Source organism: Echiichthys vipera (genome assembly GCF_963691815.1).
Source record: "Echiichthys vipera genome assembly, chromosome: 17".
NCBI classification, from domain to species: Eukaryota; Metazoa; Chordata; class Actinopteri; order Perciformes; family Trachinidae; genus Echiichthys; species Echiichthys vipera.
Window position 1 is genome coordinate 705,969 of NC_139842.1, and position 13,700 is coordinate 719,668.

The 13,700-nt window shown below is 52.4% G+C and overlaps 2 protein-coding genes across 2 annotated transcripts; one reads left to right on the forward strand and one right to left on the reverse strand.

The window, feature by feature from the left end:
* Positions 1-548: 548 nt before the first annotated feature.
* Positions 549-3,461, reverse strand: LOC310959722 (keratin, type I cytoskeletal 50 kDa-like; the record flags this gene model as incomplete). The annotated part of the gene is made up of 7 exons (XM_083931180.1): positions 549-636; positions 754-968; positions 2,151-2,276; positions 2,427-2,588; positions 2,665-2,821; positions 2,923-3,005; positions 3,114-3,461. 7 exons carry the CDS (start codon positions 3,459-3,461, stop codon positions 549-551), a joined length of 1,179 nt encoding a protein of 392 aa, XP_083787306.1.
* Positions 3,462-10,425: 6,964 nt separating this feature from the next.
* On the forward strand, positions 10,426-12,662 carry LOC310959724 (keratin, type I cytoskeletal 50 kDa-like; the record flags this gene model as incomplete). The annotated part of the gene is made up of 7 exons (XM_083931183.1): positions 10,426-10,773; positions 10,882-10,964; positions 11,066-11,222; positions 11,299-11,460; positions 11,611-11,736; positions 12,243-12,457; positions 12,575-12,662. 7 exons carry the CDS (start codon positions 10,426-10,428, stop codon positions 12,660-12,662), a joined length of 1,179 nt encoding a protein of 392 aa, XP_083787309.1.
* Positions 12,663-13,700: the final 1,038 nt, after the last annotated feature.

Consider the following 13,700-nt stretch of genomic DNA (forward strand, 5'->3'; position numbering starts at 1 on the left):
CCATGCGCGGACATTTCAAACAATGGCGGTGAAAGGTTCACGTTGGTGTGATGCGGAGGTGGAGTGTTTACTGCAGATTTGGTCGATGAAAAGATTCAAAAACAGTCGACAAGACGCACAAAAACTCCGAGGTCTACGGAAAGATCTGGAAACAAAGCCACGCATCGCCATGACGTCATCAATGCGTGTGACGTGTTACGGCGTGATGACGTATAGGCAGCAAGAAGCATTCTCCGAGGCCCAGGTAGTGTGAGTACAAACGGGCCTGGAGGGGGGGACAAGGACCCTAAAGCACGGGGCACGGGACGCACGCACAGTGGGAGGGGGACCTTAACTCCGCCCTCGTGTTCACGCCACTACCAGGTGGTGAAACACTTCATCCTGGAACATCATAGTGGATTCAAACTAACTTTTTGGTGCAAAACCTTAAAGAGCAAAACTTTCATTTCTGAGACGATGCTCGTTAATAAAAACACGTGACGCACAGAAACAATGAGCCGTTGTTGTTTATTGAAGCGCTTTAGACTCGTTGGACACTTTGACGGCGTCTAACTGCTGCTGATCACATTTCCATAGGAGTCCACTTCCTGCACGATGGTCACCGTCTTGGTGGTCCTGGTGGTGCTGGTGCTGGTGCTGCAGGACGGGAGAGAGAGAGGTCACTTTGTTTGTGTTTCCTGGTTCGATTCTGTCCGACGAGACGATGCAGAGAAACAACATGAGTCACATTAGAGGATCCTTCGCTCCACTCACCTCTCTCCGTCCAGCAGCCTCCTGTACTCGGCGATCTCCAGCTCCAGGCGGGTCTTGATGTCCAGCAGGTCGGCGTACATGACCTTCTGGTTCTCCAGGTCGCCCCTCAGCTGGGCCAGCTGCTCCTCCAGAGCCTCCACCTGCCTCTGGTACCCGGACAGGATGATGGAGTAGCGGCTCCTGGTCTCAGCCAGAGTCGCCTCCGCTGCTACTTTCTGTTCAGGAGGAAGAAGAAGAAGGACGGGCGGGTCAGCGGTGACTTTACACTCAGGGTGCACTCCCACTGTGCCTCCGTACCGTGCCCCCTCCCACTGTGCCTCCGTGCCGTGCCCCAGCACGTCTCATGGCTAAAGTCTGGTTCCTTTGACCAGTGTGAGTGCAACCGTACCACGTCTAGGAGCGGCACGCTTGCCGTCCACGGCCCGTTTGGGAGAGGTGGGCTTTAGTAAAGCACGTTTGCACGTGTACGAGCACGAGCGTGCGCACGTGTACGAGCACGAGGCCTACGGCGGCTCTGAGGTCATTTCCTGTGCGCCTGTTGGGACGTAGAAAAAAGAAGGAGGGACCATGCGCGGACATTTCAAACAATGGCGGTGAAAGGTTCACGTTGGTGTGATGCGGAGGTGGAGTGTTTACTGCAGATTTGGTCGATGAAAAGATTCAAAAACAGTCGACAAGACGCACAAAAACTCCGAGGTCTACGGAAAGATCTGGAAACAAAGCCACGCATCGCCATGACGTCATCAATGCGTGTGACGTGTTACGGCGTGATGACGTATAGGCAGCAAGAAGCATTCTCCGAGGCCCAGGTAGTGTGAGTACAAACGGGCCTGGAGGGGGGGACAAGGACCCTAAAGCACGGGGCACGGGACGCACGCACAGTGGGAGGGCGCTCTTACCTGTGACGGAGGAACAGTGGGAGGGCGCCCAAAGACGAACCTTTAGTCCTTCAAACCTTTCACACTCAGATTAAACACGATTTTTGATTCTGACAGAAAGAAACAAACTGATGAAAAGATCAAAGACGTTCAAAATGTCGTCGTCAGAGTTCTGATGCAGTTTGAAGTCGTGCAAACGTTTCTTGTTTCCGTCTCTTTCGCGTCGCTGATGAGCTCAGGAACGAGTCACTTTAAGGGTTCAAACATCAGAGTTCAGCCGTCAGTGTCCCGAAGTTTGAACCTGCAGAAACTCCTGAGCACCAGAACGACCACGTTAAAGGTGTCCGACCCAGAGTCGACCGTCAAATACCTTCATACGCAGACGACACACTACTTTACTGACAGGACACACGAGTCTCAATGCAACCGTGAGACACATGAAACCAAGACCTGCAGCGATCGAGACCAAGATCAGAACCAAATAAATAACTCATTCATGAATAACGGAGAGTTTGTCACCTTGCTGTTGGCCGCCTGCAGTTTGATCTGCAGGAGCTGAAGAGTCCGTCTGACCTCTAAGATCTCAGACTTGGACGTCTGCAGAGTCTCGGTGCTCACGGCCACGTCTTTGTTGATCTCGGCCGACTGTGAAGAACAAGTATGGAGGATGTCATTGATCACATGTCAGGATATCTAACAACAGAACCTTTGGAGAGACTTGAGGTGGAGCAGGATCTGGACCGTCGGGGCAGCAGGGACACGTTCAGAGCAGGAAACAGGACTTTGGGGTCTCACCTTGGCCTGGAACCAGTCATTCAGGTCTTTACGGTTCTTGTTGGAGACGGCCTCGTAGTGTTCTCTGATATCGGCCATGACGGCGGACAGGTCCTGCTGAGGAGCGGCGTCCACCTCCACGTTCACCTGCCCTCCCACCTGGGCCCGCAGAGCCAGCAGGTCCTGCAGGAAGACGGCGGTTAAACCCCTGTTTTTAAATCTTTACATCTCTTTCTCCCTCTTGGTTTGAGGGTCTCACCTCCTCGTGGTTCCTCTTCAGCATGATGAGCTCGTCCTTCAGACCGTCCAGCTGCATCTCCAGGTCCCTGCGGCTCAGGGTCAGCTCCTGCATGACCCTCTTCAGCCCGGCGATGTCGGCCTCCACCGTCTGACGCATGGCGAGCTCGTTCTCGTACCTGGGAAAACACGAGGATGAGTTCCTGAGACTCCCCTGAACGTGGATGTGATCGGTTGCAGTCGGACTTTGACGTTAAAGGAAACAGAATCTCACACTCACTTCATTTTGAAGTCGTCTGCGGCCAGCTGGGCGTTGTCGATGGCGAGGACGATGGAGGCGTTTCCACGAGCAGCGAATTCGATCTGAAAAGTTTATAAATGTTAAATAACTTCAAACTTTGATGTTCAAACGGTGAAAAAAGACAAAAGGAGTCGTGTTAGAACTTAAACTGAAGTCACATCCGTCCTCACCTGGTTCTGCATGTCGTGGATGCGGACGTGGAACGCGGCGCAGTCGTGGCCCTCGGGTCTGGTCTTCTTCTCCAGGAACAGCCGGATCTTCTGCTCCAGCTCGGCGTTGGCCTTCTCCAGGGTGCGCACCTTGTTCAGGTAGGTGGAGAGGCGGTCGTTGAGGTTCTGCATGGTGGCCTTCCCACTGGCGGACACGTCGATGGCGTCGGACAGGTCGAAGCCACCGCCGGCAGCTGCGGATGTAAAGGAGGCCTTGGAGATCCGGACTCCGGACCCTCCGGCTCCTCCGTAAACGCTGCCAGCACCGAGGCCGCTGCCCAGGCGGGAGGAGGACATGGAGGAGCCCATCATGGCGGAGCTCCTCATGGTGCTGCGGCTGGAGAAGGAGGTCATGGCTGAGGGTCGGCTGGTCGTCGGCTCAGAGCGGAGAGTGAAGAGCTGCTGGGACAGAGGCTCCTTTTATGCCTCAGACACGAGCCTGGGGGTGTGGTGCTGGTGGAAGGGCAGGTCAGGATGCCAAACATGCCAGGTGGGTCACGGTGAAGCCCCGGGGCCGGGACAGCAAACCGGTCCGGGCTGAGCAGGGGAGGTCCCGCCGGCCTCCGAGAAAACTGAGACTCTGTTCTTTAAGAGAAACTTCTACAAGTAAACAGGGTTTAACAAAATGAACTAATATAAAGCAGCAAGTAAAGTGTCCTCTAGGAGCATAAACGTGTGCTAAAGTGTCCTCTAGGAGCATAAACGTGTGTTAAAGTGCCCTCTAGGAGCATAAACCTGTGTTAAAGTGTCCTCTAGGAGCATAAACGTGTGTTAAAGTGTCCTCTAGGAGCATAAACGTGTGTTAAAGTGTCCTCTAGGAGCATAAACGTGTGCTAAAGTGTCCTCTAGGAGCCTAAACGTGTGTTAAAGTGTCCTCTAGGAGCATAAACGTGTGTTAAAGTGTCCTCTAGGAGCATAAACGTGTGCTAAAGTGTCCTCTAGGAGCATAAACGTGTGTTAAAGTGTCCTCTAGGAGCATAAACGTGTGTTAAAGTGTCCTCTAGGAGCATAAACGTGTGCTAAAGTGTCCTCTAGGAGCATAAACGTGTGCTAAAGTGTCCTCTAGGAGCATAAACGTGTGTTAAAGTGTCCTCTAGGAGCATAAACGTGTGTTAAAGTGTCCTCTAGGAGCATAAACGTGTGTTAAAGTGTCCTCTAGGAGCATAAACGTGTGCTAAAGTGTCCTCTAGGAGCATAAACGTGTGTTAAGGTGTCCTCTAGGAGCATAAACATGTGTTAAAGTGTCCTCTAGGAGCATAAACGTGTGCTAAAGTGTCCTCTAGGAGCATAAACGTGTGTTAAAGTGTCCTCTAGGAGCATAAACGTGTGTTAAAGTGTCCTCTAGGAGCATAAACATGTGTTAAAGTGTCCTCTAGGAGCATAAACGTGTGTTAAAGTGTCCTCTAGGAGCATAAACGTGTGTTAAAGTGTCCTCTAGGAGCATAAACATGTGTTAAAGTGTCCTCTAGGAGCATAAACGTGTGTTAAAGTGTCCTCTAGGAGCATAAACGTGTGCTAAAGTGTCCTCTAGGAGCATAAACGTGTGTTAAAGTGTCCTCTAGGAGCATAAACGTGTGTTAAAGTGTCCTCTAGGAGCATAAACATGTTAAAGTGCCCTCTAGGAGCATAAACGTGTGTTAAAGTGTCCTCTAGGAGCATAAACGTGTGTTAAAGTGTCCTCTAGGAGCATAAACGTGTGCTAAAGTGTCCTCTAGGAGCATAAACGTGTGTTAAAGTGTCCTCTAGGAGCATAAACGTGTGTTAAAGTGTCCTCTAGGAGCATAAACATGTTAAAGTGCCCTCTAGGAGCATAAACGTGTGTTAAAGTGTCCTCTAGGAGCATAAACGTGTGCTAAAGTGTCCTCTAGGAGCATAAACGTGTGTTAAAGTGTCCTCTAGGAGCATAAACGTGTGTTAAAGTGTTCTCTAGGAGCATAAACGTGTGTTAAAGTGTCCTCTAGGAGCATAAACATGTTAAAGTGCCCTCTAGGAGCATAAACGTGTGTTAAAGTGCCCTCTAGGAGCATAAACGTGTGTTAAAGTGTCCTCTAGGAGCATAAACGTGTGTTAAAGTGTCCTCTAGGAGCATAAACGTGTGTTAAAGTGTCCTCTAGGAGCCTAAACGTGTGCTAAAGTGTCTTCTAGGAGCATAAACGTGTGCTAAAGTGTCCTCTAGGAGCATAAACGTGTGTTAAAGTGTCCTCTAGGAGCATAAACGTGTGCTACAGTGTCCTTTAGGAGCATAAACGTGTGCTAAAGTGTCCTCAAGGAGCATAAACGTGTGTTAAAGTGTCCTCTAGGAGCATAAACGTGTGTTAAAGTGTCCTCTAGGAGCATAAATGTATGCTAAAGTGTCCTCTAGGAGCATAAACGTGTGTTAAAGTGTCCTCTAGGAGCATAAACGTGTGCTGAAGTGTCCTCTAGGAGCATAAACGTGTGCTAAAGTGTCTTCTAGGAGCATAAACGTGTGTTAAAGTGTTCTCTAGGAGCATAAACGTGTGTTAAAGTGTCCTCTAGGAGCATAAACGTGTGTTAAAGTGTCCTCTAGGAGTATAAACGTGTGTTAAAGTGTCCTCTAGGAGCATAAACGTGTGCTAAAGTGTCCTCTAGGAGCATAAACGTGTGTTAAAGTGTCCTCTAGGAGCATAAACGTGTGCTAAAGTGTCCTCTAGGAGCTTAAACGTGTGTTAAAGTGTCCTCTAGGAGCATAAACGCGCGTTAAAGTGTCCTCTAGGAGCATAAACGCGCGTTAAAGTGTCCTCTAGGAGCATAAACCTGTGTTAAAGTGTCCTCTAGGAGCATCAACGTGTGTTAAAGTGTCCTCTAGGAGCATAAACGTGTGTTAAAGTGTCCTCTAGGAGCATAAACGTGTGTTAAAGTGTCCTCTAGGAGCATAAACGTGGGCTAAAGTGTCCTCTAGGAGCATAAACGTGTGTTAAAGTGTCCTCTAGGAGCATAAACGTGTGTTAAAATGTCCTCTAGGAGACTAAACGTGTGTTAAAGTGTCCTCTAGGAGCATAAACGTGTGTTAAAGTGTCCTCTAGGAGCATAAACGTGTGTTAAAGTGTCCTCTAGGAGCATAAACGTGTGTTAAAGTGTCCTCTAGGAGCATAAACGTGTGTTAAAGTGTCCTCTAGGAGCATAAACGTGTGCTAAAGTGTCCTCTAGGAGCATAAACGTGTGTTAAAGTGTCCTCTAGGAGCATAAACGTGTGTTAAAGTGTCCTCTAGGAGCATAAACGTGTGTTAAAGTGTCCTCTAGGAACATAAACGTGTGTTAAAGTGTCCTCTAGGAGCATAAACGTGTGTTAAAGTGTCCTCTAGGAGCATAAACGTGTGTTAAAGTGTCCTCTAGGAGCATAAACGTGTGTTAAAGTGTCCTCTAGGAGCATAAACGTGTGTTAAAGTGTCCTCTAGGAGCATAAACGTGTGTTATAGTGTCCTCTAGGAGCGTAAACGTGTGTTAAAGTGTCCTCTAGGAGCATAAACGTGTGTTATAGTGTCCTCTAGGAGCATAAACATGTGCTAAAGTGTCCTCTAGGAGCATAAACCTGTGTTAAAGTGTCCTCTAGGAGCATAAACGTGTGTTAAAGTGTCCTCTAGGAGCATAAACATGTGCTAAAGTGTCCTCTAGGAGCATAAACGTGTGTTAAAGTGTCCTCTAGGAGCATAAACGTGTGCTAAAGTGTCCTCTAGGAGCATAAATGTGTGCTAAAGTGTCCTCTAGGAGCATAAACGTGTGTTAAAGTGTCCTCTAGGAGCATAAACCTGTGTTAAAGTGTCCTCTAGGAGCATAAACGTGTGTTATAGTGTCCTCTAGGAGCGTAAACGTGTGTTAAAGTGTCCTCTAGGAGCATAAACGTGTGTTAAAGTGTCCTCTAGGAGCATAAACGTGTGTTAAAGTGTCCTCTAGGAGCATAAACGTGTGCTAAAGTGTCCTCTAGGAGCATAAACGTGTGCTAAAGTGTCCTCTAGGAGCCTAAATGTGTGTTAAAGTTTATAAAATGATGCTGGCTGAGCAGGTGAGAGCTGTTCACTGATCAGGGTGTGGCTGAGCAAACTGTGACAGACCCCCCCCCCCCCCCCCAAGGGACGGCTCCTAACAGCCTAAAAGCCACCAAACCGGATGGGAGGGTGGGGTGGAGGAGGGGGGGGGGGTGGAGTGGGTCTGGAGGAGGTTTTCCCCGACCCCGGACACACGAACGGTCTCCAGCGTCCTGAACGGGCGGGGGCAAGGTGCAGGTTCCTGGGCGAGCTCACTCATTGGCTGGCTGGTCGGGGGGTTGCAGATGAACATTGGTCATTAGGGTGAGGTGCTGTTGAGCAAGGCACCGAACCCCCAACTGCTCGGGGCGCCGGCGGTAATGCATGTTTACAGGTCCGGTCCTGGGACCTCCTCTCCGCCTGTGCAGCCTCCAGGTGTGACAGTGATCAGAGTAACCTGAGCCGAGCGTGACGAGGCTGTGAGGACAGATCTGTGAGTGATGAGGCACTTCTGCCCCTCAGGTCCTATGGACCCGCAGGACCAGACCATCAGGTCCCTCAGGGGCCCGGGGCCCGTCAGGGGGGCCGGAGCCCGTCAGGTGAGGCTTCATTCCTTCCCCCAGGTCAGGGCCGGAGGTCAGGGCGTGTTTTTAACTTCTGTTTCTGTAAACAGCATTTTTCACCAGGGAGCGGCTCAGGACGCTACATTAGCAACGGGCTAACAGCTGCTTTATGGTCCGACATGCCGATCTGGGGGGTGGGGGTCAAACCGTCGATCTCTCAGTTGGAGGACGACACACTCTCCACTGAGCCACAGTCGCCTTTGGTTGCCTGCATCTCTGTCCATCTGTCCTTCTTCTCTTCCTCTCTCCGGTGCAGACAGATGTGCGTCCTCCACAGAGCTGGGTCTGTCTGACGTTCCTGTCTGTTACAGTGAAGGTTTTCAACGCCACCGTACTCTACGGGGGAATTGTTGGGTCCATGTAAACACACACACGTCCATGTTGTTCATGATTGTCGTCAGACCCCCCTCCCACTGTTCCTCCGTCCCGTCCCCCGTGCTTTAGGGTCCTTGTCCCCCCTCCAGGCCCGTTTGTACTCACACTACCTGGGCCTCGGAGAATGCTTCTTGCTGCCTATACGTCATCACGCCGTAACACGTCACACGCATTGATGACGTCATGGCGATGCGTGGCTTTGTTTCCAGATCTTTCCGTAGACCTCGGAGTTTTTGTGCGTCTTGTCGACTGTTTTTGAATCTTTTCATCGACCAAATCTGCAGTAAACACTCCACCTCCGCATCACACCAACGTGAACCTTTCGCCGCCATTGTTTGAAATGTCCGCGCATGGTCCCTCCTTCTTTTTTCTACGTCCCAACAGGCGCACAGGAAATGACCTCAGAGCCGCCGTAGGCCTCGTGCTCGTACACGTGCACACGCTCGTGCTCGTACACGTGCTTTACTAAAGCCCACCTCTCTCAGGCGGTGGCGCTGTCCGCAGTTATGCGCTGAGCGGGTTCACTTGGCCCGGTGCGGAAGGACAGTGTGAGTGCGCCTTAGATTGTCCCCTGGGCTGCAGCTGTTAGCTCGATGCTAATGTGGCGTCCTGAGCCACTTCCTGCTCAAAGAAACAGATGGGCTTACATGCTCGGGCCCTGACGGGTTCACGACCTCGGGCCCTGACGGGTTCTTAACCTCGGGCCCTGACTGGTTCACGACCTCGGGCCTTGACGGGTTTTGACCTCGGGCCCTGACGGGTTCTTAACCTCGGGCCCTGACGGGTTCACGACCTCGGGCCTGACGGGTTTTGACCTCGGGCCCTGACGGGTTCTTAACCTCGGGCCCTGACGGGGTCTGACCTCAGGCCCTGACGGGTTCACGACCTCTGGCCCTGACGGGTTCACGACCTCGGGCCCTGACGGGTTCACGACCTCGGGTCCTGATGGGTTCTCGACCTCGGGCCCTGACGGGTTCAGGACCTCGGGCCCTGACGGGTTCACGACCTCAGGCCTGACGGGTTCTGAACCTCGGGCCCTGACGGGTTCTTAACCTCGGGCCCTGACGGGTTTTGACCTCAGGCCCTGACGGGTTCACGACCTCGGGCCCTGATGGGTTCTTAACCTCGGGCCTGACGGGTTTTGACCTCGGGCCCTGAAGGGTTCTTAACCTCGGGCCCTGACGGGTTCGGACCTCGGGCCCTGACGGGTTCACGACCTCGGGCCCTGACTGGTTCACGACCTCGGGCCCTGATGGGTTCTTAACCTCGGGCCCTGACGGGTTCACGACCTCGGGCCCTGACTGGTTCACGACCTCGGGCCCTGATGGGTTCACGACCTCGGCCCTGACGGGTTCACGACCTCGGGCCCTGACGGGTTCACGACCTCGGGCCCTGACGGGTTCACGACCTCAGGCCTGACGGGTTCATGACTTTGGGCCCTGACGGGTTCACGACCTTGGGCCTGACGGGTTCACGACCTTGGGCCTGACGGGTTCAGGTGGCCGTGCCCACAGAAACCTGCTGCTCCACTCACTTTGCGGAGGTCATGGAGCGTCTTTACCAACAACATCAATATTATTATTCATGACACGCACACGACTGTGAACGCTCGCCGCCACTTTACCAGAGAACAGGGCGATGTGGCTCCTCGTTGTTCTGCAGAACTATGTTGTTGTTGTTCTCAGGTGTGTTTTGCTTCGTGTCGTTGCTGTTTTCACGTTAAACGCGGACGCTTCCACCTCTGTGCTGTGAGTTTCATCAGCAGCAGAAACATCAGAGTCGAGTTCATTTGCTTCAGTTTGAAGGAATCAAACAACACAGAACAGGTTTACAACAAGACATCATTGTGTTTGGTTGTTGTCTGACTGGTGCCTGGTCCTCGGGGCTCTGTGAGGGCGGACAGGACCGGACCAGCAGGTACGAACAGCTGTCGGGCCCTCAGAGGCATCGCAGGACGCCCCCGGGGCCCCGGGGCCTCTGTTGATGGACAGGGAGCAAAACAAAAGATGAGACTCTCTGTGTCAGTCAAAGACCCACCAGACAGGCGGGACCTCCCCTGCTCAGCCCGGACCGGTTTGCTGTCCCGGCCCCGGGGCTTCACCGTGACCCACCTGGCATGTTTGGCATCCTGACCTGCCCTTCCACCAGCACCACACCCCCAGGCTCGTGTCTGAGGCATAAAAGGAGCCTCTGTCCCAGCAGCTCTTCACTCTCCGCTCTGAGCCGACGACCAGCCGACCCTCAGCCATGACCTCCTTCTCCAGCCGCAGCACCATGAGGAGCTCCGCCATGATGGGCTCCTCCATGTCCTCCTCCCGGCTTGTCAGCGGCCTCGGTGCTGGCAGCGTTTACGGAGGAGCCGGGGGGTCCGGAGTCCGGATCTCCAAGGCCTCCTTTACATCCGCAGCTGCCGGCGGTGGCTTCGACCTGTCCGACGCCATCGACGTGTCCGCCAGTGGGAAGGCCACCATGCAGAACCTCAACGACCGCCTCTCCACCTACCTGAACAAGGTGCGCACCCTGGAGAAGGCCAACGCCGAGCTGGAGCAGAAGATCCGGCTGTTCCTGGAGAAGAAGACCAGACCCGAGGGCCACGACTGCGCCGCGTTCCACGTCCGCATCCACGACATGCAGAACCAGGTGAGGCCGGATGTGACTTCAGTTTAAGTCCTAACACGACTCCTTTTGTCTCTTTTCACTGTTTGAACATCAAAGTTTGAAGTTATTTAACATTTATAAACTTTTCAGATCCAACTCGCTGCTCGTGGAAACGCCGCCATCGTCCTCGCCATCGACAACGCCCAGCTGGCCGCCGACGACTTCAAAATGAAGTGAGTGTGAGATTCTGTTTCCTTTAACGTCAAAGTCCGACTGCAACCGATCACATCAACGTTCAGGGGAGTCTTAGGAACTCATCCTCGTGTTTCTCCAGGTACGAGAACGAGCTCGCCATGCGTCAGACGGTGGAGGCCGACATCGCCGGGCTGAAGAGGGTCCTGCAGGAGCTGACCCTGAGCCGCAGGGACCTGGAGATGCAGCTGGACGGTCTGAAGGACGAGCTCATCATGCTGAAGAGGAACCACGAGGAGGTGAGACCCTCAAACCAAGAGGGAGAAAGAGATGTAAAGATTTAAAAACAGGGGTTTAACCGCCGTCTTCCTGCAGGACCTGCTGGCTCTGCGGGCCCAGGTGGGAGGGCAGGTGAACGTGGAGGTGGACGCCGCTCCTCAGCAGGACCTGTCCGCCGTCATGGCTGATATCAGAGAACACTACGAGGCCGTCTCCGCCAAGAACCGTAAAGACCTGAATGACTGGTTCCAGGCCAAGGTGAGACCCCAAAGTCCGGTTTCCTGCTCTGAACGTGTCCCTGCTGCCCCGACGGTCCAGATCCTGCTCCACCTCAAGTCTCTCCAAAGGTTCTGTTGTTAGAGATCCTGACATGTGATCAATGACATCCTCCATACTTGTTCTTCACAGTCGGCCGAGATCAACAAAGACGTGGCCGTGAGCACCGAGACTCTGCAGACGTCCAAGTCTGAGATCTTAGAGGTCAGACGGACTCTTCAGCTCCTGCAGATCAAACTGCAGGCGGCCAACAGCAAGGTGACAAACTCTCCGTTATTCATGAATAAGTTATTTATTTGGTTCTTATCTTGGTCTCGATCGCTGCTGGTCTTGGTTTCATGTGTCTCACGGTTGCATTGAGACTCGTGTGTCCTGTCAGTAACGTAGTGTGTCGTCTGCGTATGAAGGTATTTGACGGTCGACTCTGGGTCGGACACCTTTAACGTGGTCGTTCTGGTGCTCAGGAGTTTCTGCAGGTTCAAACTTCGGGACACTGACGGCTGAACTCTGATGTTTGAACCCTTAAAGTGACTCGTTCCTGAGCTCATCAGCGACGCGAAAGAGACGGAAACAAGAAACGTTTGCACGACTTCAAACTGCATCAGAACTCTGACGACGACATTTAGAACATCTTTGATCTTTTCATCAGTTTGTTTCTTTCTGTCAGAAACGAAAATCGTGTTTAATCTGAGCGTGAAAGGTTTGAAGGACTAAAGGGTCGTCTTACTGTAACGTCACCGCTTCTTCTTCTTCCTCCTGATCAGAAAGTAGCAGCGGAGGCGACTCTGGCTGAGACCAAGAGCCGCTACTCCATCATCCTGTCCGGGTACCAGAGGCAGGTGGAGGCTCTGGAGGAGCAGCTGGCCCAGCTGAGGGGCGACCTGGAGAACCAGAAGGTCATGTACGCCGACCTGCTGGACATCAAGACCCGCCTGGAGCTGGAGATCGCCGAGTACAGGAGGCTGCTGGACGGAGAGAGGTGAGTGGAGCGATGGATCCTCTAATGTGACTCATGTTGTTTCTCTGCATCGTCTCGTCGGACAGAATCGAACCAGGAAACACAAACAAAGTGAACTCTCTCTCTCCCGTCCTGCAGCACCAGCACCAGCACCACCAGGACCACCAAGACGGTGACCATCGTGCAGGAAGTGGACTCCTATGGAAATGTGATCAGCAGCAGTTAGACGCCGTCAAAGTGTCCAACGAGTCTAAAGCGCTTCAATAAACAACAACGGCTCATTGTTTCTGTGCGTCACGTGTTTTTATTAACGAGTCTCTGATGTCGACGACTTAAACCTGCAGCTTCAAAATCAACAACAACAGAAAACACGGAGCCGTAAAATAAACATATGAATCATAAAGTCATAAAAACATAAAACAGTGTTAATGCCAAACTCATCATTCAACAAAGTTTAAACAAGTATTTTATATTTTTTAACAACAGTAATTAAGTTGGATTGGGGGGCGACACGGTGGTGTGGTGGTTAGCACTGTCCCCTCACAGCAAGAGGGTTCCTGGTTTGAATCCCTTCTGTGTGGAGTTAGCATGTTGTCCCCGTGTGTGCGTGGGTTTTCTCCGGGTTCTCCGGTTTCCTCCCACAGTCCAAAGACGTGCAGGTGTTGGGTTCATGGATGACTCTAAATCACCCGTAGGTGTGAATGGTTGTCTGTCTCTGTTCGTCTCTATGTGTCCTGTGATAGACTGGCGTCCTGTCCAGGGTGGACTCCGCCTCACGCCCGATGTCAGCTGGGATCGGCTCCAGCCCCCGAGACCCCGACAGGGACAAGAGGTTGAAGATGAATGAATGAATGAATAAGCGTGACGGAGCGTTGGAGAGCGTAAAGATAATATTGTCCGTGTGTGACGGCGTTTACCGTCGCCTGAGTCGGTGGCTGACGCGTCGCTTTGATCACAGAACACTTAGAATCTTTATTAAAGTCATATTATAGCGTTGGGCGTTGCTGGTTGCCAGGGTTGCCTGTTGTTGGGTGCAGCTACTATAGGCTGGTTGCCAGGGTTGCCTGTTGTTGGGTGCAGCTACTGTAGGCTGGCACTGGGTGAAATGGAGTTAGCCAATCCTGCAGCTGCTTGGGAGCCTCAGTGAAGGGGGCATTCTTTGTCCCAGCAGCTGAGTGAGCGGAGACGGGCAACAACCAGAGTCACTATAGGCCGAGCGTTCACTCCATGGACTGAGAGAAAGGAGAGGAACGCCATTCAAACG